This window comes from Acinonyx jubatus, chromosome C2 (assembly GCF_027475565.1).
Source record: "Acinonyx jubatus isolate Ajub_Pintada_27869175 chromosome C2, VMU_Ajub_asm_v1.0, whole genome shotgun sequence".
Classification (NCBI taxonomy): Eukaryota; Metazoa; Chordata; class Mammalia; order Carnivora; family Felidae; genus Acinonyx; species Acinonyx jubatus.
In genome coordinates this window covers 103,443,114-103,470,493 of record NC_069384.1, presented here as the reverse complement: position 1 = coordinate 103,470,493, position 27,380 = coordinate 103,443,114, and the positions used below count along the sequence as shown (strand labels likewise).

The window sequence follows — 27,380 nt, the reverse complement described above, 5'->3', positions numbered from 1 at the left end:
ACCTCTACTATGTATCTATTTTATTCATAAGTTATACATATATACTACTATAAATACATATTTTGTACATATAAGACCTGTACACAAATACATATTTTTAAATAGAATGTTTATAAGTATAAAAGTTTTAAAAATTTCTTCTTTCACTGCCTGTCACTTTGAGGTCAGTTGTCAAAAACAATTGGAAAATTGGTATACCCCTGCCTAGGTCCAATAGAATTTCCTATACCAGTCACACTAATAAATGCCACCTGTGTATAGGGATTATTTTACAAGGGTGTTTTAAAGTCAGGCAAACAGCCTTCAGGGGGAAAGGTCACTTTCCGATACTAAAATTAGATTCCACCTTGGCAAAGGAAGGAAGAGAGCACACATCTGTTCCTATTCCTTGCGGAAGGTCCTGATTGTAAGAAAGGTGTTTCATTAAGGACCTCTGGCTTATTCAGTATAGTAGTGAAACTGTCCTCGACAGAAAACACATCTTAGTATATTGGAACGAAAGCCTGCATGGTGGTAGAATCTCAGGTGTGTATGCTCAGTCCATTGTTGCCCTGCCATGCTCTGAGCAACCTCTGACCTCCTGGCAAAGACCCACAGCTGATTTTCCTCAGGACCACAGTGACGCACAGCATGGGATCTACATCCTGGTCCCTCCACCGTCACTCAGAAGAGTCCCCGTCTGTCCCTGGCATTGCGTGGGGAGCCAGGATCACGGAAGGGATGCTGGGCTTTGCCTCCAGGAGCTTACAGTCCATGTGGGGAGGTACACGAACAAATAAGCTGACACGGGACTGATGCTGCCTGGAAGAATGTTCAGATCCAGTGTGGACCTGGGAAGCGTGCAGCCCGTGCCGTCTCAGACCCCGGGAAAGATCCAGCTCACACTGATGGAGACAGAGAAAGGAAATCGAGAAGATTTAACCTAGAAGACTGGCTGCCACTCTGTCCCAGAGCAGAGCAAACACGCTGGTCTGTTCCCAGGCTACTCCTTGTAGAAGGAGCCGCCGACAGGGCCGTGTGTGGTCAGAGGCTGGGGAAGCCAGCTTGCTTGCTTTATTTTTCCGAGGTGCTGTCTCTGGTGTTGTACATCCAATTATGGTGAAAGATTAGGGAGGAGCCCGTGAAAAAATTAAAAGGCTGGAAGGAACAATATTTAAAGTGAAGCCACAGCTGCGCCTCATGTTTTTTTTAAAAGGTGAATGGAAATGACTGCTTGAGATAAACTGCAATAAACAGGAACACAGAATGCCAGCTGCCATTCCAGACAAGAGCTCTGCTCTCCCCACACAATTACTGAGGAAAAGCAGCCGTCGACCTCCATTAACCCTCACGTCTTCCTGCCTGTAAGGGCTGAATGCGCTTGAAGAACTCTGTTGAGTTACTGAACCCTGGAGCCTAGCCCCACCTCGGCCACCTGGGGACAATCTTTTCAGCTTTCTGGGCCAGAGTCTCCTTTTCTTTCATGGGAGGAATTGGCGTGGTTGGTCTTAGATGCTATAAATACGAAGCCTTCTTGGCTTCTGGTTCAGGGTTCTTTCCACCCTATCGCCCTGTTGGCACACCTCGGCTAGCCAGCCCAGTCGGGGAGTGGGTTGTTTCAGGTAACTAGATTTTCCAGATTTATCGTTTGTGAGTTACCTTTGTGGGTGTAGTTTATTTTTTTGAGATACGATTCTTTAATATGGATGAGATATAATTCATATACCACAAAATTTGTCATGTCCTAGGGTACATTTTGATGGTTTCTAGTATATGTATAAGGTTATGCAGACCACTGCTAATTCCAGAACATTTTCATCACCCCCCCCAAAGAAGCCCTATACTCATTAGTGGTTACTCCCAGTCCTCCACTCCCCCCACAACCATTAAGCTACTTTCTGTCTTTATAGATTTGCCTGTTCTGGACATTGCTGGCTTTTATCCCTTTCTCCATTCTTCTCATCAGCTTGCCCAACCCCTCCCTTTAGTGTTCACAACAGCTACTGTTTAATAAGTTCTTCTCTGGGCTAGGCTCTGTGCCGGATCCTTTCTGTACAGTACTTTATTTAATCCTTAAAACAACCTATAAGATAGGTATTATTATCCCTTTTCTCAGAAAAAAGAAACGGAGGCTTAAAGAATTTCTATAAGTTGCACTAGTAAATATCTGAGTCAAAATGTTACCTTGGGTCTTCTTGACCCCAAATCACCTGAACTCCCTGCCTCCTTTCTTCTCATTCCTGTGTTCAGGTCTCCCAGATCCTAAGCCACCCTGACATGGGAAATTGAGGACATCAGCTTCCTGGCAGTTGATTGAGGTTGGGCTATTTCATAACCATGCAGTAGGTGTTTTGAACTGTTGTGTTCTCACTGTGATACTGAATGACAGTGGTGGTTTTACAGACTTCTAAAATGTCACCTGTTAGAAAGAGTTCCCAGACAACACTGCCCCTGTGTTAAAAAAGTAGTCTCTGTAGCCAATCCTGTGAGAACCAGAAGGAGCTCAAGATAAGATGCTCCCAGAAGTTCCTGTTTTGGATATACCGCCCATAGGGGAGGAAAACTTTCATTTCCAACTGTATCCCCACAGGGTCTAATGTTGAAACACTTCCACTGCTTTGTTATCTTTGTGGATTGCACCTGGGGCTCCTTTACCTTCTCCAGAGCTCCCATTCAGCCAGTTACTGGCTACTAAACTTCAACCCACTGAATGTTAGATACCTTTGCTCCCTGGTCCTTAACAATTAAGAGTATTCAAGTGTTAGGGACTCTGCACAACAGCACTTGTGTCCGCCTTCTTCTGCTTATATTGTCTCCCTGTAGCATGAGAAACAATGCAGTCAGTAGGCAAAACCATCCTCACGGTTGGCTAATTGTAAACAAACATCTCTCTCCTCTGGACTGGCATCCCAACGCTTTTCATGTCGGGCAGTTCTCAAGTAAAATAGGTGTCCTTCTCCTTGGATTCCCGTCCTGGACATTAGGTATCCAAGGACAACTTTCTCATGAGTATTGATGCTATGCAAGCTGAACCCAGGCAACAGCTGAACCCAGCAAGCTGAACACCAACAGCCTGGCCTGACATCTAGTCCAGAGGACTTGTTTAGGCAGCTCAGTGCAAGGATGCAAAGATGAGATTTCAACAGCATTTCAGGAAATCTTTCTGGATTGATTAGGTAAGTGTCTGAAATGGAAATCATCAGAAGTACAAACTGAAAAGAAAATGTCCAGAGAGTATCCATTCAGTGATACAATGGAAAAATACTAGGTTATTTAACTTCTGTTTCCACCAATAATTGAAAAGCTCTTCCCAGAGGATAAAATAAGATGCAAAAACTTGAAAGAAAAAAAAAACCTGCATATTGCAAGTACTTATGAACTTGACATTCAAAAGAGTACATTTTATTATAGAATGATGTTTTCATATTTTGATCTTGTGGCAAACCCACAGTTGTTTCAGAAAGAAAATAATTAGTATCCACATATGTGGGTTTTCCTTTTGATTATTTTGTTTTCAAGAAAATTAATACAATTTGCCTAATGAACAAATGAGTTCTGTACTTCTGGTTCCCAGTGTTTAAAAGCGTCAGACTCCTCCGCCCTGGAATGCTGCCTGTAAATGTTAGAGTAAAGCTGCCTTCCTTACAAGCTGAGGAGAGAAACAAGAGTGACTACTATTTTCCTATAGGAAAAGTGCTTTTCCACAGGGAGCTCCAGAATCCCAGCTGCATTCCCTGGTGAATGATGCTAATGGGGATGATGCCGACATCACTAGGCAATAGATTGCACTGAAGCAAGGGGTTCATTAATTGCTTCAAAACAGGCATCCCAGCCAGGCCTTGGCAAGGCCAGGCGTCTACAGATGATGAAATCCACCTGGGTCCAGAGCCTGGACATTCCACATGGAACAGATTTGTGCTCCCGTAGAGGAGAACCGACTCTGTGTTCCGTCTCGCTACTTGGTCTGTTCAATTGCTTAAAGCCATGGTTCTCCAAGTCTCTGCACCAGCAGCATCAGCAACATCTGGGAACTCGTTAAAAAATGCATTTTCTCAGCCGCACCCCAGACTTTCTGAATGAGAAAAATAAGTCTATGTTTTTACAAGCCCTCCAGCGATTCTCATGCATAATCAAGTTTGAGAACTGCCATTTTAAAGAAATTTGTGACAGAGAGAGGGCCACTTTGTACGTGTGCCTTCCTGTGCAATTTTCTGCTTGGCATACGGGTGGTGCAGCGACCTCCTGGCATCCTGAGTTTCTTTATGGGCCATACGGGGGACCAGGGTCGTCATCGGCTTCTGGAATAATGCAGCCCCCAGTCCTTAGGAAGTTTTTCCTCAGCGGTGATCCATATACACCCTGACATATGAAAAGCAGTAACCAGGTAGCAATTTAGCAGGACAGGAAGGAGGATGCCAGAAGTGGTATCTTCCAGGATTAGAAATGAATTGAGTACTGAGACGCTTAGCATTACTAAAACCAGTAACAAGCACATCCAATAATAAAAAGTTATTTCTGTGCCCATGGTGAACAAGCAAAAGTAAAAAACAAATGGAACTGGGCAGGAGGGGAAGATCAATCCAGGGAAAAGATGGAAGACAGGGAACTTGGGGGAAAACTCCCCATTCCTACAAGGGAATCCAGGCCTCCAAGATCACATCCGCCGTTATCCCCCCAGACTGCTGTGCCATTCGCATCAATCAGGTCCTCTGGTTTTCTAGACCAAACTTCTTTAAATCTCTTCCTCCTTTGGGGAGTTTAAGGAACTCCTTCCTTTTAATCAGACAGGCCCTTTCCGGCTACGTGGGTTTCATCATCTGTGCAGGAGTCAGAAGGAAGCAGCTGTTTGCAGTGTCCTGAGTACCAGCTGGATTTAGGTTTAAGATGTTATTTCCCAGAGTGTGTTCCTGAGAGGCCTGGCGACCCCACAGCTAACCCCACAAAAATACGGTGTGTCAAACAAATTTTAGAAATGCAGAAGATACCCCGTCTTCCATTTATAAATTCAAGTGCAAGTCAGCACGTGAAAGATTAGGTGGCCCCCGCTTCAGAGACCAGAGACATCACGATGCTTCTGGGCCAGAGGGGTGAAGGCAGGGCCAGAGGAGGGGACTTGGGAATGGTATCAGCGTGTAAAGGACAGATCCCGCCTCATCCTGAAGACAGTATGGAAAGGACTTCGGGACATACCAGATTTGGAGATGGACAGTATCTACTCAAGCAGAACATTTTGGTTTTTATTTCTTTTACCAAACACTCGCCTTTGTTCTTGTCAAGCTTGGGGAATTGCAGCAGAACAGTGGTACAGGGGGAAAGGCTGAGCATCAGCGTGTGGGTTCTGAAAATGCCCAGTGGTCTGTATTCTGAGATCGTGGCTCACATGGTATCCTCAAAAGCCATTGTGAGTCTTATCTGCCTGGGCACAGGGGGTGGCAATAGGGAATTCAGCGACAGGCGAGGACAAAAACTAACTGCCTGTGGCTGGACAATGGTGATTTTCTAAGCACATTTTTACTCTCCTCTTGGTCTTGAATAGGCTTTCTGTCTTACAGCGATGAGCCACTATTCCTCAGTTGCCCATTTGCTTTTTGCAAAGAGTTATCAATTTTTGATGTTTTACTTTTGTTTTAAGAGGGTATTTCCCAAGGTCATTTTAGGAGTGGACATGGCTCCACGTGCCACAAGCCCAGCCAAACAGTGTAGTTTTGAGTAAGCCTCTTCCTTTTCCTGTACACTTCCCTGTTCCTCACCCTGAGCCACATCTGGGCTTCAGGAGGTTGGAGGACATAATTGCCCTGCAGGTATAATTCTTTGGAGAACAAAAGAACTTTGAAACTACACACACACACACACACACACGCGCGCGCGCGCAGACACATATACACACACACACTCACTCAGTCTACACCTGCAGGCAACTGAAAGGAAAATAGTTCCAATTGCTGAATTTTAAGAGAAAAACTGTTTCACTAGTCAGTTGAATCATGGTTACTTGAAATGTTAGGAATGGCATTTGTTCCAGAAGGAAGATTAAGCAGTGGTGTCAAGGAGAGTGGCTCTGATGAGAGGTATTTGTTTGTAAATATCTGCAGTTATGATTGGGCCTTGGTGTGTATGTTTTGCAGTCAAGTGTTTTCTCCTTTTCTGAGAACACATGACACCCCATCTCAGGAAAGAAGTAGATCCATAACTTGTCAGTCCTACATCATCTCTCCAAACATGGCGGCCACCATTATTTGCCCAGACACCTCACTCATCAGTGTGGAAGAGCAGAAAGATCTGGCACCAGAAAGATGGACTTGAATCCTAGCTTTTCCATCTACTAATAAGGTAACCTTCCTTCACCCTCCAGTTCCTCATCTTCAAAGCAGGAATTATAGGAGGATTAGCCATAATAGCTACCATTTATCATACATTTACATCACCACCACTGCTGCTTAGCAGTTTCCATAAATGTTCTCATTTAATCCTCTAACGTCCAGTGAGATCCTTTACCTCTAGCCTGGGAAGGGCTTTCCACGCACAAAGCCGTCAACAACATTTCAGAGAAAGGGAGTGATTGACGTAAATACGTAACACTTAGATTTAAACTCAAAAGGACTAATGATATGCTTACTATAAAAATTTCAAAACTCCTCAGATCTTTATAGAAAAATAAGCAAAGCTAGAAGTAATTCAGAGAAAAGCAAGTACGGTAACTAAAAAAATTTTAAGTATTTAATATCACTGGTAATCAAGGAAATCAACAAAAAGAATACCACTTTTTGACTATCAAAACCAACAGAAGTTTTTTGTTTTTTTTTTTTTTCAGTGAAAGTACTCAGTGTTAGCCAGGATATAGTGAATGCCACACCCTTTTACGTTGCTGTTGGGCATGTAAATTGGAACAGCTTTTCTCCAGAGCAATGTGACAAAATGTGTCAGGAGCCTCAACAAATGCTCACACTCAGCTGATCTGGTAATTCCACTTCCAGGAACTTATCCTGAGGAAAGAATCAGACATGTGGGCAGAGATGTATGTAAAAATGCAGACTTCTGTGTTAGTTTTAATTGGCTACAACCCAAATGACTAACAAGAGAAGGTAACTCCATAGGACAGAATGATAAACAGCCATTAAAAATTGTATTTTTAAAGAATCTTAAATGGCATGAGGGAAACTCTCAAAATGAATAAACAATATGATCCCAATTTTAGAAAAAGGAAAAAAAATACACACATAAGATAAAAAACTAAAAAGAGCTATCCCAAAAATCCCAAAATGTTAGCTGTGATCTGTATCTAAGTGTTTGATTTATGGGTGATGTTTATATTATTTATACTTTTTTTGGTCTTTTCAGTGGGATCCAGAGAAAGAGAGAGAGAAGGGAGAGGGGTGAGAGATTGTGTACTACAAAAGAGTCCTCTTCAAGCTGTCCATCACAATATCCAAGTATAAAGGGTTGTAATTAATGTAAATAGAAATATTTTAAGGCCTTCTCTAATATCGATAGCTGTAGTGTACCAAGTACATTAGGAAAGATATACATGGAATCAAGTGTGTGTTCACACATTCACACCTGGGATAGGTATTTTCTTCAAATAAAACCTCTTCCAGGCTAATGTTGGGCACCAGTGTATTGTTAAACATCAGTCATTAACACTCATGTTATCTGCTGCTTTTATTTTTGGATACTCAGTTTCACGCAACACTTTTCTCACTATAGAGACTGTTGGGTGCGAATCTCTTTTGTATTCTACATGAATTAAGAAATAGGTTCACTGTGCTAAATCTGCATGGCAGATGCTGGGATTTTGAAACGAATTTATAAAGATGTCAGATGCTATCAAATGGTTCTGTTTTGGCAGAACCATCACAAGTGCCAGCCCCGCATATTCAGGAGGGTAGGTTGCTTTAATTAAAATTTCCGGCAGCACAATTGCAAACGTTTAGTAAAATTAAAAGCATTCTTGCTTCCCCTTACGACCTTATGGTTACTTTCGCGGGGATCCATTCTATGCTAGCTCAGCAGACAATATGATATCAGCATCACCTCTGTAACTATATAAAAGCACTCTTACACTTTGTGGCTGTATCGCGCACACACACACACACACACACACACACACACACATATGCACTATGGCTCTTAAGTATGACACGGTTCCATTGGTGCATGCCAGAATGGAGGGCTGTCTGCATAAATAGATACAGATAAAATCACTAAGTGTGAGACTTGATAGAACACTATGGTTTCCATGGATTAAAAAATGTGAAAGAGGGGTGCATGCCTAGGCAGTACAATTGGTCAAACGTCCGACTGTGGCTCAGGCCATGATCTCATGGTTCATGAGTTTGAGCCTTTGAGCCCTGCATCGGACTCTGTGCTGACAGTGCAGAGCCTGCTTGGGATTCTCTCTCTCTCTCTGTCTCTCTCTCTCTCTCTCAAAATAAATAAAGAAAAATTTTTAAATGTGAAAGAAAAGGAGATGAGAGATGAGCTTTCCTTGAACTAGAAGTTCGCAAACCTATTTAAAGTAAATATCTGATGCTGGAGCCTGGGGTGTGTATTTTAAAGACTGCAGGAAATTCTGATGCAGCCTGTCAAAGCTGGCAATTGAGGGGCGCCTGGGTGGCTCAGTCGGTTAAGCGGCCGACTTCAGCTCAGGTCACGATCTCGCGGTCCGTGAGTTCAAGCCCCGCGTCGGGCTCTGGGCTGATGGCTCAGAGCCTGGAGCCTGCTTCCGATTCTGTGTCTCCCTCTCTCTCTGCCCCTCCCCCGTTCATGCTCTGTCTCTGTCTCAAAAATAAATAAAACGTTAAAAAAAAAATTTAAAAAGAGAACCACTATCTTAGCCAGCACTGTGCTATCAAATATTTTATTCTGCTCTGTTTAATATGGTGCCCAGTAGCCACCTGTGACGGTGGAGCTCTTGAAATGCAGCTAGCGTGACTGAGGAGTTGAACTTTTAATTAATTAATTTTTAATCGAAATGTGAATGACCACATGTGGCTAGCAACCACCATTTTAGAACAGCCTTGACCGATAGTACCCTGCCTTAACTTGGGGGTGAAATGAGGCCAATTTTCAGCCCACCCTTTCAACAGGGTGTGTGTTTCATCACTGACGAAGTGATGCTCAGATGACAGCTCAGAGCTTTCACATGTAACTTCTGGGTACCCGTGGCAGCAGATGTGGCTCCAGAACCTCTCATTGGGAGGTTCAAGGGCCATCTTGCCCTCCACAGCCACACTCAGTCATGTGAGCTGCATTTGGTAATATCATTGGCTCACCAGAGTCGTCAGCCTGCTGCTCAGAACATCCGACGGCCCTGCTGCCAGCCCCAGAACAGAAAACCAAGTTCTCATTGTCACCCCAGGATTTCTAACTCATTATCTTTGTTTTTGTAGTTGTTTTATTTTTAACTAAGGAAATCATTTCTAATCTTCTCCCCTGTTGTTTAAAGGGTTTAAAAGTTCAGCATGGTGAGTTTTTATGGGACTTTTATGGGAAGCCAAGTGTTGTAAACATATCCAAATTATCACAGTAGTGTAGTTTCCCACATCCTTTTCCTATGCACACCGACCTGACTTCTCTTCAAAACGCGAAACAGATGGGCCCAGTTAGAATCCTCCAACTATTCCAGGTCCTTTGTTAGGGTTGCTCGTGTTCTGGACCTGGAGAGATAAGGGTAGCTCTCGAACAGAAGCAGTAGTCCCCATCAAGACTATAAGCCGGATGCAGGCAGGGGCTGTGATCACCCATCCTGGGCTGTGTTCTGCGTTGTAACGTAGCACCTGCCATCTCGTAGAGGCTCAGTGCATATTGGCTGAATGAATTAATATTCTTGCAATAGAGAAAGTGGGCCGAAGGGACGATATACAGAAGAGAAGACACGATCCGGGGAAAGGCCACATTTGGGGTAAAAGTGATTTGATTGAGGACAGAGTGCTTGCCCTCCACGACTTTCCTCTAGCAGGTAAGAAGAAGGATTACAGCACCAAATAATCTAGTTCTGTTCCGGTGAGAATCACTTTGTACCAGCATGGTGAGTTCCTAGACCCGTGATCCTGAAAGGCTCTGAAGAACTGAAATTGCTTGCAGAGGTGAAACCAGGAAAGATTGGTTTAATTTCAACTCCTCATAATTCAAACGCTCTTGTGCTGTAGCCTATTCATGTTTCATCTAAGGTTGCAGTTCTAAGAAACCTAGCAGTTAGGCTATAGTTGTCCTGTGTCTGCCCACTTATCAGCATTTTTTATTTTCCTGAAATTTTAGGCACAGAAAAATGAGAGAGAATCTATCCGACAGAAGTTGGCACTTGGAAGCTTCTTTGATGATGGCCCAGGAATTTATACCAGCTGTAGCAAAAGTGGGAAGCCAAGCCTTTCCTCTCGGTGAGTGTTCTTTTGAGTTGATTTTCTGATATGTACCTAATGGATTTTGTCATCCGACTATACGTTTAATAAAAGATACCTTTTAAACCCTTGAGTATTTTTTTCCCCATAATACTACCACCTTTATTTGGATTCTAAACAGACCCCTCCCCACCTGTTGGGTTTGTTTTTTGCTTTTTAGTTTTCGCCCAGCCACTTGTGGTCATATTTCTATATTTCATTTTTTGTCCTAGACACAATTCTGATTTTTCTCTGTGATGGGAGAATCAAGCCACACTCTTAATCAAGCTGGCTGGTTGCTTAGAGAAGTGTGGCAGACCACCAGATTTTCCATTAAGCAGTCCTGAAGCATCCAGCATCACCCCCCTCTCTGAAACATTTGATTGCAGTGAATACTGGTAACTGAGAAATACAATTCCCACTTTGATCGTTTGATGTTTATTGCAGTGCTTAACCTGTCCTCCAGGCATTATTCCTTTATCTTAATTTATTTCAGGATATCATTGCTCATTTATTGTAATTTATTTCAGGATACCATTGGTCATTTGCATAGCTTTTAATTCCAGTTAGGATATATTAAAATTCTAATTGTACCTAGAAAACAGGGCTGTAGACCAGAGCTTCCCAAACTTTAATATGCGTATGAATCGCTCCCTGTATAAATACTGGCTGTATTTGCCATGTTAAGCCTGGTGTGGGAGACACATGATAACGTTCATGCATTTATTCAACCAACAGATTTCCACTCTCCTTCCTCTGATGTCCAGAATTAGACACTTTAATGTCTGCTTAAATCTATTCTATTTGGCTTTCAGTAAGCCTTGTACTTCAGTCTGATCCTTAGGGACTCATCTGAATCAGCAAAAATCAGAAAGCACACACACACTCCCACATACGCGCATGTAGGAGTCACTGCTGTGGGTTCAGACATGGAGACGAGAGTCACAGTCACAGCCTCTAAGCTTCAGCCGGGTGCCTATCAGATCTCTTAGAGTTCCCTCACTTTTCTCCCGTGTCATTCCAGAGCCAGAAGATAAGCCTTCCCTTTGCCGGAAAGCACGTCTTTCCCCTCCTAGTAAGGATGTGGCAGGAGGAACCCTGGCTTAGGGACCTGCAGACCTGAGGATTAGTCCTGGTCAGTTTCTCATTTTGAGACTTTAACAAATTCCATTCTACCATGCCTCCGTTTCTTCATTTTTGTAAAATGAGGAGATTTGACCATATGTATAGATCTTTTATAGCTTTTCTCTAATATTCCCCAAAGCACCAAAGAGTTTGCTTCTAGAAACCCCATCTCTCTGCTCAGCAAAATCATATTCATCTGGCCCAAATGGAAGGTTTTTGTTTTTAAAAATCAAAATTATACACACACACACACACACACACACACACACACACACACATGCATATATGGCTTTGAAAATAAAATTAACAATAAATACAAGGTGTATAATAACAACACAAAATAAAAGTAACTGTCACCTGTCCCATCTGTCTCTATCTTGTCCTACTCTCCAGAAACAATAACTTTTAACTCTTTGACTGTTTCTTTTGGTAATTTACCTGTATACCTCTAAGTAAAATGCTTATTTTCTTAGTCTTTTAAACAACCATCTACTAACTGCCAGCTATAGAAAATTGTGATTCACGTCCTTTACAGCCCTCCCACAGACAAATCTGTGTATTCCCCCCATCCTCCCTTTATAAATGTCTGATAATTTGGGGTCAAATAACAGTTCACTGTTTACATTATGAAGATCTTAGATTATTTATACTGAACCATGTGGTAAACTGTGATTACTTGAGAAACTTTAGTGTTTGTCTTGAAATGAAAATTGCCCCCATTTTTCCCTTTGCCAGTCCATGGTTTTGACTGCTATATTATATTCCACTGTGTAAATATATCATAGTTTACTCAGCCACTCTTCTGATTATAGGCATTGAGTTTGTCTCAAAGGTTTTGCTCTTATAAACAGTGCTGCTTATAAACACTCTTGTACATGTCTCCTGCTGTCCATGTGCAAGAGTTTCTCTTTGGTGTTCACCTAAGAACAGAATTACTAGGAAAACACGTGAATGTTCATATCTAGAAGATAATGCCAAAGGTGTCCTCCAAAGTGGTTGCAAAGTGGTTACACTGTGACCAGCAATGTTTCAGAGATCCTATGGATCCATAGTCTTTCTAACACCATATTGTCAATCTCTTTTACATTTTTGTTAATTGAATTGGTATTAAATGGTATTTCATTGTGTTTATTAGCCGTCTTGGTTTCCCCTTCTGTGAAATGTCTGTTTGGGTCTTATGTCCAATTTCTATTGGATTCATTATGCTTTTTAAAACTGATTTTATGGGACGCCTGGGTGGCTCAGTCGGTTAAGCGTCCGACTTCGGCTCAGGTCATGATCTCGCGGTCCGTGAGTTCGAGCCCCACGTCGGGCTCTGTGCTGACCGCTCAGAGCCTGGAGCCTGTTTCCGATTCTGTGTCTCCCTCTCTCTCTGACCCTCCCCCGTTCATGCTCTGTCTCTCTCTGTCTCAAAAATAAATAAACGTTAAAAAAATTTTTTAAAAATAAAAATAAAACTGATTTTATCAACATTTTATAGTCATGATACTAATCCTTAATATATTGTATGTATTACAAATATCTTTTCCCAGGTTGTGGCCTGTCTTTTTGCTTCCTCACTGTGTCTTTAATGACCAGAGTTCTTTCTTATCAGACTTTTATAGTCCATGTTTTCTGTGTCTTGTATTAAAAATCTACCCCAAGGTTCAAAAGACATTAACCTAGATTTCCTCCCAAGAGTTGAGAGTGTTGATTTTTTTAAAGTCTGTAATCAATCAGGAGTTTATATGGTTATGGAGATGTCTAATTTCATCGCTTTCCATTTACATGACCATTTTTTTCCATCCTGTGTATTAAAAAAATCTTTCTTTTACTCACTGAGACGACAGACCACTTCTGTATATACTATACATTAATGGGAATACATTCTGTTTCATTAGTGTTTCTATCCCTGCACCAATACCATAAAGTCTTAATTATTGTAACCTCAAAATAAGTCCTAATATCTGGACAGGCAAGTCTCTTTCCTCTTCTTCTTCAGAAATATGCTAACTCTTCTTGCTTTTTATTCTTCCATATAAATTTAAATCCTCTAATCAAGTTCAACAAAATACTCTCTTGGAATTTTGACTCGAATTGCATTGAATCTATAGATCAAGTCAGGCGAGAATGCATTTTTAGAATATTAAATCTCCCTACCCATGAACATGGCCTTTCTCTCCCTTATTTAGATCTTATTGAATATTTCTTAATAAGGTTTTGTAATTTTTCATGTAGAGATGTTATACATCTTTCATAGTATTTATTTCTAGATGTTTGACATTCTGATATTTTAAATTCTCTTTTATAATGAGTTCTCATTGTTTTGCTGCTGAACAGAAATGCAGCTTACTTTGTATACTAATCTTATATCCATCCACTTCATTATACTGTTTCTATTACTTTTCTGCCCTCCAGTTACTTATCATAAAGTTGTCTGTAGATTCTTTTGGATTTTTAAACAATATCATCCAAAAGGAGCAGCTTCGTTTATCATTTATTGCTTTCCATTGCTCATTCCTGTTTTGTGTTTTTTTTTTTTTATTGTATGGGTTAGGACCTTAATATATTGAGAATCAAAAATGGTGGTAGTTAGGGACACCTGGTTGGCTCAGTTAGTTAAGCATCCAACTTTATCTCAGGTCATGATCTCACAGTCCGTGGGTTTGAGCCCCACACCGGGCTCTGTGCTGACAGCTCGGAGCCTGGAGCCTGTTTCAGATTCTGTCTCCCTCTCTCTCTGCCCCTCCCATGCTCGCACTGTGTCTCTCTTTCTCTCTCTCTCAAAAATAATCATTAAAAAAAATGGTAGTAGTTAGAATCTTTAGCTCATTTCTCATATTAAATGGAACACTTCTAATGTTTCCTCACTTAGGGTGATGTAAATTTTAGGTTTTCTTTAATGTTTCTCTTTATGAGTTAATTATGTTTCCTTATATTCATAATTTACAAAGAATTTTTTTCATGAATAGGTATCTAACTTTATCACATGCTTTTTCTGCATCTCTTGAGGTCATTAAATGATTTACTCTGTTAATATATTAATCAATTACATGTATAGTTTAAAATATTGAACAATCCTTGCATACCTAGTATAAAGCAAAATTTGTTGGATTTTTTTCAGATAGTATTGAATTTTTTGTGTAATGTTTCATTTAGGATTATTACATTTAGATTCTTGAGTGACATGGGTCTGCTGTGTTCTTCTCTTATAGTATTTTTTTCCTCACCTCTGTATCAGGACTGTGCTGGCTTAAAAATAAGTTGGCTACTGTTCCTTCTTGCAGTGTCTAAGAAAAGTCTGCATAATATGCTGTTTGTCACCTGTATAACCATCTGGGCCTGCTATTTACTTTGTGTATTTGCTTTAACTGCTTCCTTTTTTGGAGGATTTTAAGATTGTACACGCTTCTTACTTCTTCTTGAGTCAGTTCTGATGGGTTGTATTTTTCTAAGATTTTGTCCATTTTGTTTAACTTTTCAAAAATTTTTGAAATGATACTTCCTCATTTTACTGTAGATATTAATTTTAGGTAAATTGTTTAAGATGTTTTCTTCTGATTTCTACATTGTCCATGATTTTTTCTGAGTTTATATTTTGTTTTGCTTTCTCTCCATCAACAATTCAGTGTAAAATGCTAAATGCTGTGGACAAGCTCTCTGGTTGGGCTTGGTGACATATGTTGTTTCCTCAGAGAGACCTTCCCCTGACAGTTTCCTCTCCTCTTACCTTGCTTATCCTCTTTCTCTGATTTGTTTTTCTTTGTGATCCTTATCACTACCTGATATCATATAATATATATAATATACATATAGGTATATATTGTGTGTATGTATATATGTGTATGTATTTTAATCCATTCTTTGTCTATATAGGCTCCAAGAGAGCAGGTCTTTGTCTGCTTTGTTTACCACCATAACTCTTGCCTAAATAGTGCCTAATACATAGTTACTGAATATTTGTTGAATTAAAGAATGGTGAACTTCCCCTTCGAATGGGCAAATAAAAATGCAACTATTTCATTAGGGGGCATCTACATAAAAGTATGGTAAGTTGCCACAGAGAATTCTCCAACCTTGTCCTGAGGAGCTTTGAGCCTGGCTGCCAGTATTTTAAGACTCTAGCAGGGGAATGGTTGAAGGTTCAACATGTAGAATGTTACTTAATTCCCTTGATGTCAGTGAAGGGTGCTCCATATGACATGTTAGCTGTGTCTGATTGTGCCATGTTTCAGAGCTCCTCTGATTCAACCTCGCAAGACAGTAAACTTCCTCATTCTGCCAGGCCACAGGTAGATGGGGCCAACAGAGGACCTGATAGTCCTTCCAGTTTGTTCAGTCAGTTTTTCTTTCTGTGTAGTCCTACCCCACTCCCCTACCTTCAGGTGGACCTGAGCGTGTCTGGACTCTGCAGTGCAAATAAATGCATGGGCTTCCTCTACCAGCCATCTGTGCAAGCACCCAGCAAATTGAAATGTTAACTCAAGTACCTCTCACACATCCTCATTTTATCTTCCAACATTTTTTCAAACTCTCTTGTGCGCTCTTATCTCCTTTTCCACTTTCTTTGTCTGAGGAGGTTTGTACCTTCTTTCTTCTCTTAATATTATCTTACTAGGATTTCAGAAGAACAAGTTGACAAATGCCCATGTTCAAAATGCCATGTTGAACTAGAAGTATCATGCAGGTTTTCATTATTTCTAATGGCTGAAGTATCTTCTCAAATAAAATCCTGTGCAGAAATCCCATGTGTAAAACAAAGCCATCTTCCTTTGGTTCTGGATAACCGAAGAAGAGGGTCTGGGATACCCCTGCCCAGAAAATGCCTCCCCTCCTCATTTCCCTTCAATGCCACTCTGCATGTCCTAGCTCCAGTGCCCCTCACCAAGCCTCCATTTGGCTGCCTCTCTCCATCACTCCCTACACGCCCCCAAAGCCCACCTGAAACTCTTCAGGCAGAGCAAGCTTGGAAAAATCACTGAGTCATCTACCCCCGTGGGAGACACAGCTATCTAAACATATATGTACTTCACAGTCACTCATAACAAGCTACACTTGTTGACTTGCCATAAGGAGTATTATTTATATCCTGGGTTGTTGTTTTTTTTTTTCAGATGTTTTCATCTCCACATTCTGGGATGAGATCATACTCTGTGAGAACACAATGACTTTTTGGATACCCTTTAAGATGATGGCTAATGATGAGACTTAATGTTTCTAAGAAATATCACTTTTTCCCTGTAAATTGGAAGTCTGCAAAGACTGTCATCCCTCCTTGTCAGTAATAATGTAAGAGAAAAGCCTCAGGAAATGTTCAGTTGCAGTTGTATAACCCACCTTCCCCATCCCCGTTTTTCTAACCTATTACAATCCCTGAAATTTTTCACTGAGCTAGAAATACCTCACCTCTTACTTACAAAAGGACTTGAAGGATGTTAGAACTTTCAAGCCCACTAATACAGTGCTCCAAAATGCACCAGAGTACATGTGTTGAATTATTAGCTAATCAGAACCAGGTAAATCTTTTCGACTGGGTGATTCCAAAGAGCTCAGGGCTCCATTTTAAATGAGGCCAAGGGCATAAAATTAATTGGCCAAAAGCAATACATTCTGAAGTGCTGAGCCTACTTTTAAGACGAGACCCACCCCAGTTTTGGGACCTTTGGCAAAATAATAGAATTCTGTTTATGTATTTTAAAGAACATGCATTTACCTGTAAGAATTAACTTCATGCACGTTGTGTGGAAAATCATTAAGTAACAGAAGGGTCTTCTGGGAAGACGTGTTTGAGCTGCTCCTGCAAGTGTAAGTCCTTCTCGATTGTCTTTTGCATTTCAGCCCCACTGAATTTTTCTAATTGGTGCTGTCTCCCAAAGCACTTTTTAAAAGAGTGACAAGCTGTTAAATGTAGGCTAGGCTTCCAATAATCCCATAAAGACATTTCATGCCTAATACTGCAGCAAAGGAATTTTTTATATTGCTTCATAACTCAAATTATTAAATTTGACTTATACCAAAATGTAGCAAATATAGGAAATGCCATTTTTTTTCTTTCTTCAAAATCCACACATAATCAACCTTTTCAAACTGAGACTTTATGACCTTTGTTGTTTTTTCCTATTTGAAAATGTTTCAGCGAAAGCTTTACAAAGGCTTATAGGGAAATGAGGAAAGTGAATTACCAACTATATTTTTGAAATAGGTTTCTAAGAAATATTCAGGGTAGTCATGTTCTTGAAAAAAATATTCCTTTTCTCTTACTACTAGTATTATACTTTGCTATAAAATATTTTTCATTGACCACATTAATCTTGAGTCATCATTATATTTTGGATTCTGAGTTTATATAGCTCAGCATTATTAAAGGAATGCAAACTGACCTGGCTGCTATGAGAACAGAAGACAGAGTGGTCATTAGTAATGGACCTCTAGGAAACCTTTCATTTTTCAGACGTACAACCTGATCTGACATTGTAGAGAAAACATGTGCGGCCTCCATTCTCCTTTTCTCAGAGTAACCACAAAATAAACCTCTCTCTTACCTCTTACCCTACCCCAAGATAGGTTTTATTTGCATACATATAAATAGAAATACAGCTTAATGTAGTCTTTTTCATAAAGTATACGATGGGAAGGTGTAGCCACAATAGGCTATACGCTTCTCTCCGAACATTGTAAATATTATGAAAACAGAAATTCCCCAGAGAGCTTTTGAGCAGCTGGTTTGAATAATGATTACTGTTTACTCATCTCAGCCATTCCAATATCCCCAACTCATTTCTTTCCTGATCTTGTAGGTTTATTGGTGAACGACTAAGACAAGACCAGTAATAGATACCTACCACCTTCTTTTGTGTTTGGTGTGGGGATAGGGGCCGGGAAGGGGGGCACCATAGCCCAGGGGGTTGTATCAGCTAGACAGATAACAGTGATCCAGAGAGGCTTGAAAGAAATTGACTCACAGGAGCTTTGAATATGAGGAACTGAGAATCTGTATATATAATCTGCCACGGAATCCCAAGTTGAACAAGCATCATTTTGCCAGGAAAGTGAATCATCCCTTTGTCTCTAACAGTAATAATTTTTGTACTATTTCCTGGAAGAAATAAGCAGTGTAGTCATATATACCCAGCATGGGTGAGGTTGTCCTACCTCAACACAGTGGAATTTGCTTTCACTGGCATCTTTCTTGAATAGGTGCATATGGTCACAACCTATTTATAACATGTAGCATATCTTTTAAACTTCGTCTCAATCTCGTACATGTGAACTAATAATTTGCTTAGGAAACCCTTCATGTAAGTAATTCCAAGATACACGTCACGGTAAACAGTAGTTTACAAACTATTGCATACAGAAAACCTATCATTTTTTTATGCCCTCCTTCAAGGATTACCTCTACTTTTCTAAAATATCACCCAATTTTAAAAGTGAAGCAAGATGTGAAGTGGGTCTTTTGAGGAGTAATAAGATTAAAATGGCAAAACAAATTTAATTATGTAAGCAATTCTTCTCTTTCACAAACCCGAAAGAAAAGCAAATTGGTATTTGTGAAATTTTCTTTGTCTAATAAATAGCCTCACTTTACAATAATGCCGATGACCCCAGTTTAATTAGGTGCAATTAATTTTGTGCAAGCGAAATTTGACATCTTGCTAGAGGCAGAACCAGCTGTACCCTGCCTTATGAATTTTTTTATTATCACCAATGAGAATTCAATTGTCGGAGCTATTGCGAAAGGGTGGGAGGCAGGGAGGAAAAGGCCACAGGGCTGCATTTTATATTTAAAAATGGCTCCAGTGGACAGCTAAATGTTTAATTAAAAGAGCTTCTAGGAATGATTTTTCATTGGCGCATCATCTTTGACAAGTTATCATGACTTTATTACTTTATTACTGCGGTTTACGCTCCCTTTGGATGGTGCTTGCACACGTGTCTGGACACACGCAGTTCACATGAAGACCAGACTCCTTTGAGAGTTTACAGAAGATTCGCTGCTACAAGAAAACTCCCACTGACCACAAGTGAGCTGTGTCATCTAGAGGTTTAACACAGTCCTGTTGTCCAGTCTTAAAAAAAAAAATTTCTGTGCCCTTCAGAATGTTCTTTAAATTTTTTTTCATGTCTCTGAAAAGAGAGAGGGTGCGCACGCCTGAGGGAAGAGCAGAGAGAGAGAATCCCAAGCAGTCTCCGTGCTGTCAGTGCTGAGCCTGATGCAGGGCTCAAACTCACGAACCTGAGATCATGACCTGAGCCAAAATCAAGAGTCAGACGCTTAACTGACTGAGCCACCCAGGTGCCCCTCCTTCAGATTGTTCTCGTTCGGATTATTACGTGTATTAAAAACCCATGGAAGATATTTTGAAAAACCACTGTCAATTGAATGGTGATGCATGCCTCCTTAACACTTAGAATTATTATTTTAGTTATTGAAAGAAGCCTTCTAAACTTATTTGGATATCCACTTTTATCACTTATGTCTTGTACATACAACAAAAAAAGAAAATGTGTAAAATACATTGGTTAAGATAGTCCACTTTCAGAATCCAATTGTTCACTTAACCACTTTCCCTCAGAGTTGTCCGTCTTTGCTTTTCCCCACAACATCACCCTCTGTGCCCTCGGGAGATGCTGTGCAACACCTTTCAAGCCACTGGCCCTTCATCTACAGGTTTTGATGCTGGAGCTTTCCTGTTCTTATCAGAAGGCACGAATATCTGAACTGCCAGAGCCCACATCTTCATTAGTGGTCCTTAACTGATTTGTTGGCTGAGGGGGCTACAGCTCAGTGAAACAGTCATGCCACGAGCCGCCTGGGTGGCTGAGATCGTGAGACAGCTGACTTTAAAGACACCAAAATATGAACAACCGTGCTTCATGGAATCAATGAAATTCAGCAGATCTACTGCATTCTTTTAAATGACTGCATATAATTTGAGTGACCCCACATGAAATCATGAAAGAGAATGTCTTCGAGATAAAGCTTACTCTACAACAAAGCCTAAATAGTAGCCCCAACTGTTTTTAAACATGATATAAAAAGTGGTGAAAGCAGTGATTCAGTATTGAAGAGCGTAAAAGAATTTGCTGTGGAGAGTGTCTCCAAATCCAGTCATACTCCTCAAACACATGCACAGGCATGACTCTCCAACTGCCATGTCTTACCCCAGACACAGGAACATGATCACCCAACTCAAGAAGCGGCAAGCAGCTGAAATTCATCAGCAGGTCAGATGTATGCAAGTTTAAACCCCGTCTGGGCCGAGAGGAGTAATTAAACAGTCTGGCTTTAAAAAGACAGACATTTAAATGTATATCAATTACTTCCGAGCCTGTAATCTACTGCAGATCCAAGGGGGGAAGAAGGGGGCCCAGACCGGGCAGGGAAGGGATGTGAATGGTTGAATCAAAGAGTCCATCTCCAGAAACGTTCACTTATAAGAAAATGTTTCTTGCTGCCCTTCAAGAGGATCTCCCGCCCCCAGCCCCCTGCCAAGAACAAAAGCCCGGCCTGACTCATATGTGAGTCATGCTCCGTGCATAGCCTCCATTTGAGTCAGACACACAACCATCCTCTTCCAGGTGTCAAACATTTAATCCTACTCACCTTTTCTCCAACACACAAGCGCTAATCAGCTCATCCATTCTCTCTCCTTTTCCCTTTTTAATTCCTGCTGAATGCCCACACATGACAACTCAAAGGAGCTCAAAAGAGAACAATTCGAAGTCAACTGAATTCCTTCCACCAAAAAATATCTAGGTATATTTCCTGCCATTTTTTCTATGCATAATATATCTTCACATTTTTGTTTACAAAATTGAAATCATACTATATGTACTGTTTTATAGCCTGATTTTTCTTCACAATATATCGGGAACATTTGCCCATGTTCATAACTGTTTTTCTATCATTATATTTTTACTGGCTGCATAATGGCCATCATATATTTTACTGTAATATACTTAATCTCTTCTTGTTAGATACTGGAATTGTTTCCAGTTTTTTGTTTTGTTCTTGTTTTGCCTTCTTTTTTCATCTTTTTTTTCTTCCATTCATGAACTTACTCTGTCCTTCTTAAAGTGCCCTGGCTTCTCAAAACAGACTCTCACAGAGTAAAATACCAGCTCTGTGACCTTGTGTAATTTAATCTCTGAGCCTTAGTTTTCTCATGTACAAAATGAGGGTCATAATGCTTACTTTATGTGTATCTGAGGAGTAGAGGTAATATATATGAAGTGCCTTAGCACATAGTAGATGATCCAAAAATGTTAACTCTTTTTATTTCAGAGTGTAAATTGCTTAGAAATCATTTGGCTTTGATTAAAATGTAAGTAGACCACATTTGGCACCTAAGAGAGATGACTGTTTCATTCCATCATTATTCTAGTATCAGAAGAAGCCTCATTCTGGTCTTCGGTTCACGGTAGAAAATATTTCTGGTGAAATGCATTTTTCCAACATGAAGATCCTATAACTCCAAATTGAATTACATCTAAAGTGGTCATTAGTGAAGAAGCTGGAGGACACTGATGTGAAATTAGAACCAACGGCTGTCTGGGGAATGCAAGTATTTATAGCTCTCAAGAGACTCGGGTTAGGATACAGGGGCTGTAACGCTTCACCAAAGAAAAGCTGGGGACGGCTAGTTCTACTTTCTATCAGTTAATAAGATTCTGTTGCCATGTGGTGTTGGATGCTTACCAGCCATCGTGTGGACATGTACAGATGGAAGGTCCAGATCTAGCCTTAGAAAAGGGAGCAGAAAAAGAGATTATGTACAGGATTAGGAGAAAGAAAAAAACCCAGAGCGGCCCATTTACACTCCAGTCACCTTTGGAGCTGCCAAATGCCTGAGTCCTAGAAGATATGGGGTCAGGATGGGACATAAAGAGACATGATGTCTTCTCTTCTCTCCAGTACTCTGTTTGGCACGTAGTTTGAAACTACCGCTTACTTCTCGGGACACATGCCTGCTGGAAGGTAGGCTTTCCCATCTCTCCTGCATTTATTTTCCCCACCCCTGCTTCACCCAGACGTCCTTTCTTCTGTAGTTCCTGCTCGGTCACCCTTCTTGGTTAACACCTTATGTAGTAATGAATGTCCAGGTAGTAAAAGTATTCTTTTCTCATATCTAAGATAGGGAGTGTCTACTGAGTGTTTTTTGGGTTCTTTTCCGATGCTCTATATATGCCACATTTCTGTTTATACATTATGATTTAATGATCCAAGCACTTGGTACCTGTTAAAAGACCAGGTTTTTGTTCATGGCTCAGCTACTAACTATGCATCCACTTAATATAGGGGCCCTTAACTATAAAATGCCTTCAGGGGTCAGCAGGAAACAAATGATTAAAGTAGCCCAGATAAAATACAATAGGGAGTAGTGGGGACTATAGAAAACTAGAAACTGTATGCCCTGGCGAAAGCACTAGCCTATTGGTGCCATGGGGTTCGCGGAGATGTTATCACCTGAAATAGATGAATGAATGAGTGAACAGTTAAATCTCCCTTTTCTAATATAAAAGTCATTTACAGTACTTTTGTGTGAGTATGATGGTATATGTTGGACCAGCACTATTCACACCTGTTGTGTAAATATCAATCTTTTTTAAAAGTCCAATAAATTATCATCCCATGCATTACACACCACTTAGCAAAAGAAATGAACACAATCCTACTAAGGTAAAAGAAAAAATAGCATTTTAGAATAGTGTTTTCACAATAACAAATATTGGGCAGCAGAAGAGGAAGGGGTCAGAGTTTGGGGATGGGAAAAGTCTTTTATTAAGGACTAGCAGCACCTCATTTTAACCCATCTCAGCACATTCTGTAGAGACACCATCACACCTTGAGGACATCTGGAGCTTACTGAAACCTCAATTGTTCCCACATCCTTTCTTTATGACAAATCCTTAGAAAAAATGAAATGTGTTTACAGCTACCTTTGGGTAATTACAACCCACATTATCTATTCCTTCCCTTTTAAAAGTTTCATGAAATAGAAAAAGATATATTATAAAAATATGAGTGATTATTCATTATGTATAAAGTCTTTGAATAATGCATCAAAGATCCATTAAAATAAATGGAAATAACATATTTTAATGGCCCAGTCACAAACTAATTGGAGATATTGAGCAACAAATGATAGGAAAGGGCCAGTGGCTCTCACGGCATCTCTGGTTGTGGATAGAAGATGAGCAAGGTGTGTTTGAAATCCACAAGCATATGGGAAGTTCCTCCTCTCTCTGCTTCGTGAGGAAAACCAAACAATTGCTTTAGAATTATATGCAACTGCAGGAGGTAGAAGTCCTTTAAATCCTTTAAATTGCCAGACATACAGACAAGATGTAATAAATCCAAACCTGAGGTTAAGTGTAGTATGAGGAAAAGGGCCCTGGATTCAAAAACCAGAGGTTTGGCCTGTTGTCTCTTGCTTTGTGACCTTGTACCAGTTATCTGTTGCCACAATGATTATATATAATTAAAAAAAAAAAAACCATATCAGTGACATACAATGATAAACATTGATTTCCGCTTAGGAGCCTGTAAGTTGGCTGAGCAGTTCTGCTGATTAGAGCTGGGCTCAGATGTACCTGCAGTCATCAGGTGTACCTGGTGAGGTACCTTTGACTGCCTTTGGCTATACTGTCTCTTGCATTTCATATGGGGCTTAGGTGGGGACAACTGCTGATTGAACTCTGTGCTAGGAAGTCACTCATTAGCCAGCAGGCCAGCCTGGACTTGTTCTGAGGGCAGTGGCAGGGTGCCCTGAAGGGGAGACTTGGAACTGGAACACTAGCACTTCCTATGCATCCTGCTGGCAAGACACAACAGGAGGCCAGCCCAGGGGTGGGGAAATAGACCTCATCTCTTGACAGGAGAAGCTGCAAAGTCACATTACAGAGGCGGCAGGTGCAGAGAGGGGAAGAATTGGGACCATTTTAATAAATCAGGTGGTCAAGGTGTGGGGAACTTACTTGATTTCTCAGAGTAACTGTTACCTTGCCTGTTACCCACAGGTGGTTGCACAGCCCAAAAAGAGAGTATAAGCAAACATCATTTTGAACTCCAATTCATTGCAACAGTTCAAGTGAAGTTAACTAAGGGATGATGTAGGGGGTAAAAACCAAAGAATCTTAAACACTTCTGTGTAGATACTGCTGATCTAAGCTGGTGCTAGGAGATTGCTATTTCAGAAACACTGGGGCACCCAAGTGGCTCAATCACTTAAGCTTCTGACTTCAGCTCAGGTCATGATCTCATGGTTTGTGGGTTCAAGCCCCATGTCCGGCTCTGCACTGATAGTGCTGAGCCTGGTTGGGATTCTCTCTCTCTCCCTCTCTCTCTGCCCCTCCCTGACTTGCACTTTCTCTCTGTCTCAAAATAAAGAAAGAAACTTTAAAATCAGAAACAGCAAGTAATTCTGGGATTCACAACTAGCCTCAGAACAGCCCAGACCCAGTCACCTCAAACCAAGGCCCAGGACCAAGGCCAGATTCACAGTGGCTACCACACAACTTCAAGTCACAGCAGACTTTAGGATCATCAATCACATCGTTTCTCTCAGGGAATAAACTGGTCTTGTCCTTGTATTTTGAAAAAAAGTATTCTCTTTATACCAGATTATATTATCACTTGGCTATGTCCTCTTAGTAGTTAAAATGTTTTCCTCACCCCAAAAGCCAAGGAGATGTTGGTGCTGAACATCCTGTCGCCTGTACGCCTTCCTGATGCTGGCCAGTAGGCACTGTCGGCAAGAAAGCCACTTCCACTCACACGGAGATGCCCAGAAGACACATTTCGTCTTTGTGTCTTCACATTCTGAGCATTCTCCATCCAGAACACCCTCTTTCCAGATCCCAGGGCTCCCTGTCAGTAACTGGGCTGCAGTGTGGTTTTTTCCCTGGCTCATGGTGCATAAGGAGAAGAGTTTTCCAGGAAAACCAGGACACAGACCTTTCAGATCTCCTATGGACAGGCAAGGCAGATGTCAAGCAGCCTTTTGCATGCAACGCTCCAGTAAATGCCACTCGAAACATCAAGCAACCTTGAACTGGATACCTTAAATTATATCGCTAATTAAATGATGATGATCTTGTTTTGTTTTCATCTCTGACTGTGCCTGAGAGATCCAAGCAAGCAAATTCGCTCCCTGGCAGCTTGGATTTTGCAAGACTGGGTAGCCTGGTTGTAAGTGAGGCCAGATGCACTGCAGGGTGAGGGACAGAGGCCAGGGACTCCGGCCTACAGGGATGAGCCTAGAGCAGCCATGCTTCCCTGGGGGGGTGGGGGGGGAAGGGGCCCAGAACAGGGGTTATCATTTCTTGACGCTGTGACACAGAGGCCTTTGAGAGTGCCAGGGGCCCCACTCACCCCCCAGCCAGGCTGCTGCTTGAGATCAGTGATGGAGTTTCCCCGAAGCCGCCTTCAACTTAAAACCTGCTTAAAGGCTAAAGGCAAACAAATCCTTCTTGAAACCTGAGTCCATTTTAAGATGTCTTTACTAAAATCCCCTCTGAACCATTAGCTGATATGTCATATAATTTCCTTTTCCTGAGAGTAACATTCTTGGTGATTACTGCTATAAGGAATTATAAGTCTCACCCCATAAGAAGCTCTGTTCAGTTTCCCACGGTGATAATGTGGTACTAAGGCGATTTTCTGAATTTCTACCTGAGGTGTTTTTTCATTTCATTCTGACTTAGTAGTCAGAATCTTTCCCCCCCACCCCCTTTTTTTTCCTTTGACTTTCCTGAGTTAGATATGCTTTATGGTTTGGTTGATTTAGGTTTGAGTTGATCCTAAGCACACAGGTCAAATGGGGGCAGGACAACAGAATTTACAGTCAGACCTTTTTCAGAATGAAAATATATATCCCTGGATATTTTAAACCTTATTTGGTAATGGTATCGTGGGTTATATTATATTTTTATAATTTGGGTATCCAGTGACAGACACTTCTTTTCAAGACTTTAGCTAGCCAGTAAATAGAAAATGCAACATAATCCTAGATTCAAATTAGGTTTAATTTAAAATGTCTTTTTTATTTTAAAATATGCTTTTAATGTGTTTTTTTCATTTGCAGTTTTACTTCCCACTATTTTCCAATCCATATATCTGGAGGTTTATGTTAGAAATGGGTTGATCGGAGGGGTGGTTGACAAACTACAGATAATTAATTTTAAAACTTAATTTATATGGGATCGAAGGGTAATGTGAACATACTAGATTTCTCCAGGGACAAAAAAATTCCAAAGGAAGAAAATTAAAAGGAGATAAATTCCAGCTCAGTAAAAGTCCAAGCTGCCTAACAGTTAAAGACAACTTGAGGACACTCTTTCAGAGGTATTCAAGGTCAGGCAAGGTATTCGAGTAAGTGACTTTAGAGGTCCCTTTACCAAGTTGCATCACCTTTAAAATTCTGTATTCCTTTGTCCGGGCTTTCAGAAAGTAGAAAAAGGAGGATAATGAATATGTACAGAGGACCTGCCCTGTGCCTCACTCTGAGCTGTTTTCATTTTTCTTACAAATCACTGAATTATTCACCCCATTTTACTGATGAGGAAACTGAGGTTCACAGAAGTTAAGTAAGGGGCCCGGGAAAGAAGTGAGGATTCAGAACCTAAGTCTGACTGACTCCAAGCTCCCTGCACTGATCACAGCAGAACCTGTGCCTTCTGCCTCCAGCAAGGGCCTGGCTCTTTAAGGCAGGCGGGGAACAGAGCCAGCCTGCTGAGGGGAAGGCTGCCTTTCCTTCCTGGACCTGCACTAATTACAGAAGGTACCAATAGGTGGCAGTGCATACATACAACAATGACGGTGCCTGTGTTAAATCAGTAGATTTTCTCTTTCTGGATTCTGTGTCATTTTCAAAGAATCACTTGATATGAGTCATCTGAGCAATTTATACAAAGCAT

The 27,380-nt window shown here is 40.9% G+C and overlaps 1 protein-coding gene across 4 annotated transcripts in view; it reads left to right on the top strand.

Annotated features, from left to right (window-relative positions):
- Positions 1-27,380, top strand: part of SCHIP1 (schwannomin interacting protein 1) — a 122,014-nt gene that overhangs the window by 83,799 nt on the left and 10,835 nt on the right. For 3 of the 4 annotated variants that reach the window (XM_027061529.2, XM_015066007.3, XM_015066006.3), the window contains one exon: positions 10,237-10,355. In XM_027061529.2, the coding sequence (XP_026917330.1) occupies positions 10,237-10,355 (119 nt within the window). Of the gene's footprint in view, positions 1-10,236; positions 10,360-27,380 lie in introns of those variants that run through there. The other variant, XM_053221263.1, reaches the window with a different exon arrangement.